Raw genomic sequence first — 2,098 nt, 5'->3', positions numbered from 1 at the left:
CTTGCTCAAAAGGCATACTATTCAGAGGAATATTATGCCTTACTTCAAAACGACCACTTAATCCTAAAAGTGCTATTTTATCTCTAAATCCATTTCTGGAAAAAGAAGGGGTAATGAGATTGAATGGAAGCCTATCGCAGTCTCCGACTCTTTCCTCTATTCTCTTACCTTATCATAGAAATTTGCAAGACTGTTGTTGGAACAAATTCATATAGATTCGCTCCATGGAGGAAACCAATTCATGCTCCGTATGCTTCGCATGGAGTACTGGATTCCTCACGCTACTTCACTGATTAGGTCAACCATAAGACATTGCTAATTGTGCGTTTTAGCAAAGAAACGTACTTGTACCAATATTATGTCAACTCTGCCTCCAGAAAGTAATGTTTTGGTTAGGCCTTTCATCTCTACAGGTATCGATTTCGCTGGTCCATTCGACATTAAATCCTTCACAGGTAGATGTTGTAAAATTACAAAGGGGTATGTCTGTGTCTTCGTGTGCTTTTCTACGAAAGCAATACATTTAGAGCTAGCCTCGGATTTATCTACCACTACCTTCCTGGCTGCATTTAATAGATTTATATCTCGTCGTGGATGTCCAAAGACTATCTTCTCGGACAACGACACTAACTTCGTTGGTGCATCTCGAGAGATAGAACGGTAATTTAAGCAAGCATTAAATGAAATTCGTGATAAACTCCGATCAAATTTTTCCTATCAAGAGCTTTCATGGAGATTTAACACAGCTGAAGCTCCACATACGGGTGGACTTTTAGAAGCTGCGGTTAAAAGCTTTAAAACTCATTTTAGGAAAATAGCTAAAAATTTCAAATATAAGTGTGAAGAGTTTTTTACATTGCTAAAAATAATTGAGGCATGCTTAAATTCTCGTCCGCTTAAATTCTCGACCATGAATGTCACAACAATTCTGCCTTCGGTGGAAAGAAGAATATTTAAAGAGCCTCCACCTTCATTACAAGTGGAAATTTCCGCAACGCGATATTCAACCGGACGATTTAGTAGTCCTTCGTCAGGAACATTTACCTCCCACAGCGTTTATCCGGGAATTGACGGTCACGTTCGCGTCGCTGATATTAAAACGAAAACTGGTATCGTAAGACGACCTGTAGTTAAGCTGGTCATTTTGACCGACGAATATTAAAATGTTCACCTCTCTTCCGTGCCATCTCCACTTTTTTCACAGATGGCAAATTTGAGTCAGATGGCCGCTTCCCTTCCTTACTACGATGAGGACATCCCAATTACGGATGAAGAGGGAGGTGTGGAGGATGCCATTATTCCCTTGGGCTCCCAGGACTCCGATATACGCGGGGTCAGCAATGCTGCGGCTCCTCTTCGGGAACCTGCAACGGCACTACCAGCCAACTCACCCGGCTCTACGGCCTATCAAACAGGCTCCGCTTCTCCTCTACGGGAGAATTGCACGGCAGAGCCTGCACCAAATCCGGGATCTTCGTCCCAAACTGCAGGAGATACCCCTCAGGTGCTCCTGGCCTCAAGTAGTGGTCTTTCGACCGCAAGTGCAGATACCGCTGCTCCCCTATGGGAGATTGCACCAGCGCGGTCTGCATCTCCCCAAGACTCTGCCTGGACCGTCGGTACGGCGTCTCCTCTACGGGAGCTTGCACCCGTCGTACACGAACTTCAATCGACAGATGTGGCTACTACAGGCGGAATGGTTGCTCCTCTACGGGAGACTAAAACTTCCACTTCCGCCGAAACTCCTCAAGGCAAAGGCACAGTGGACGTGCCTCCATCGGGAATGTCCGGAATTTCTTAAATTGACCTGCGAAAAAAGGATTCGATTTGTGGTTCAGGAGCATTTCTGCTCCAATTGTTTAGTTGGGTTTAGTTGAGTCCACATCGTTGTCAGAAGTGTAAAGGCGACCACCATACACTTCTTCACCTCGGCAAAAAGCCCCTATGCATGGGAAAAGTCCGACCTTCGGGTAAAAAACATTCCACATCACGTCCATCCACCTCGTCGCATATACCCACTTCGAAAAAGTCCGTTCCAAAGAAGTCCTCTAAACCGAGTTTGTCCGCTCCTCCTTGTCCGGTCTCGTCCAAGCCGTCG

General features: G+C 45.4%; 1 protein-coding gene across 1 annotated transcript; it reads left to right on the top strand.

Annotated features, from left to right (window-relative positions):
- Positions 1-1,204: 1,204 nt before the first annotated feature.
- LOC105262327 (mucin-1-like) lies at positions 1,205-1,801 on the top strand. Its single transcript, XM_011297024.2, has one exon. The coding sequence runs from the start codon at positions 1,205-1,207 to the stop codon at positions 1,799-1,801; it is 597 nt and encodes a 198-aa protein (XP_011295326.2).
- Positions 1,802-2,098: the final 297 nt, after the last annotated feature.

The sequence above is a fragment of the Musca domestica genome, unplaced genomic scaffold, assembly GCF_030504385.1.
Source record: "Musca domestica strain aabys unplaced genomic scaffold, Musca_domestica.polishedcontigs.V.1.1 28, whole genome shotgun sequence".
Taxonomy (NCBI): Eukaryota; Metazoa; Arthropoda; class Insecta; order Diptera; family Muscidae; genus Musca; species Musca domestica.
This window is presented reverse-complemented; position numbering and strand designations above follow the sequence as displayed.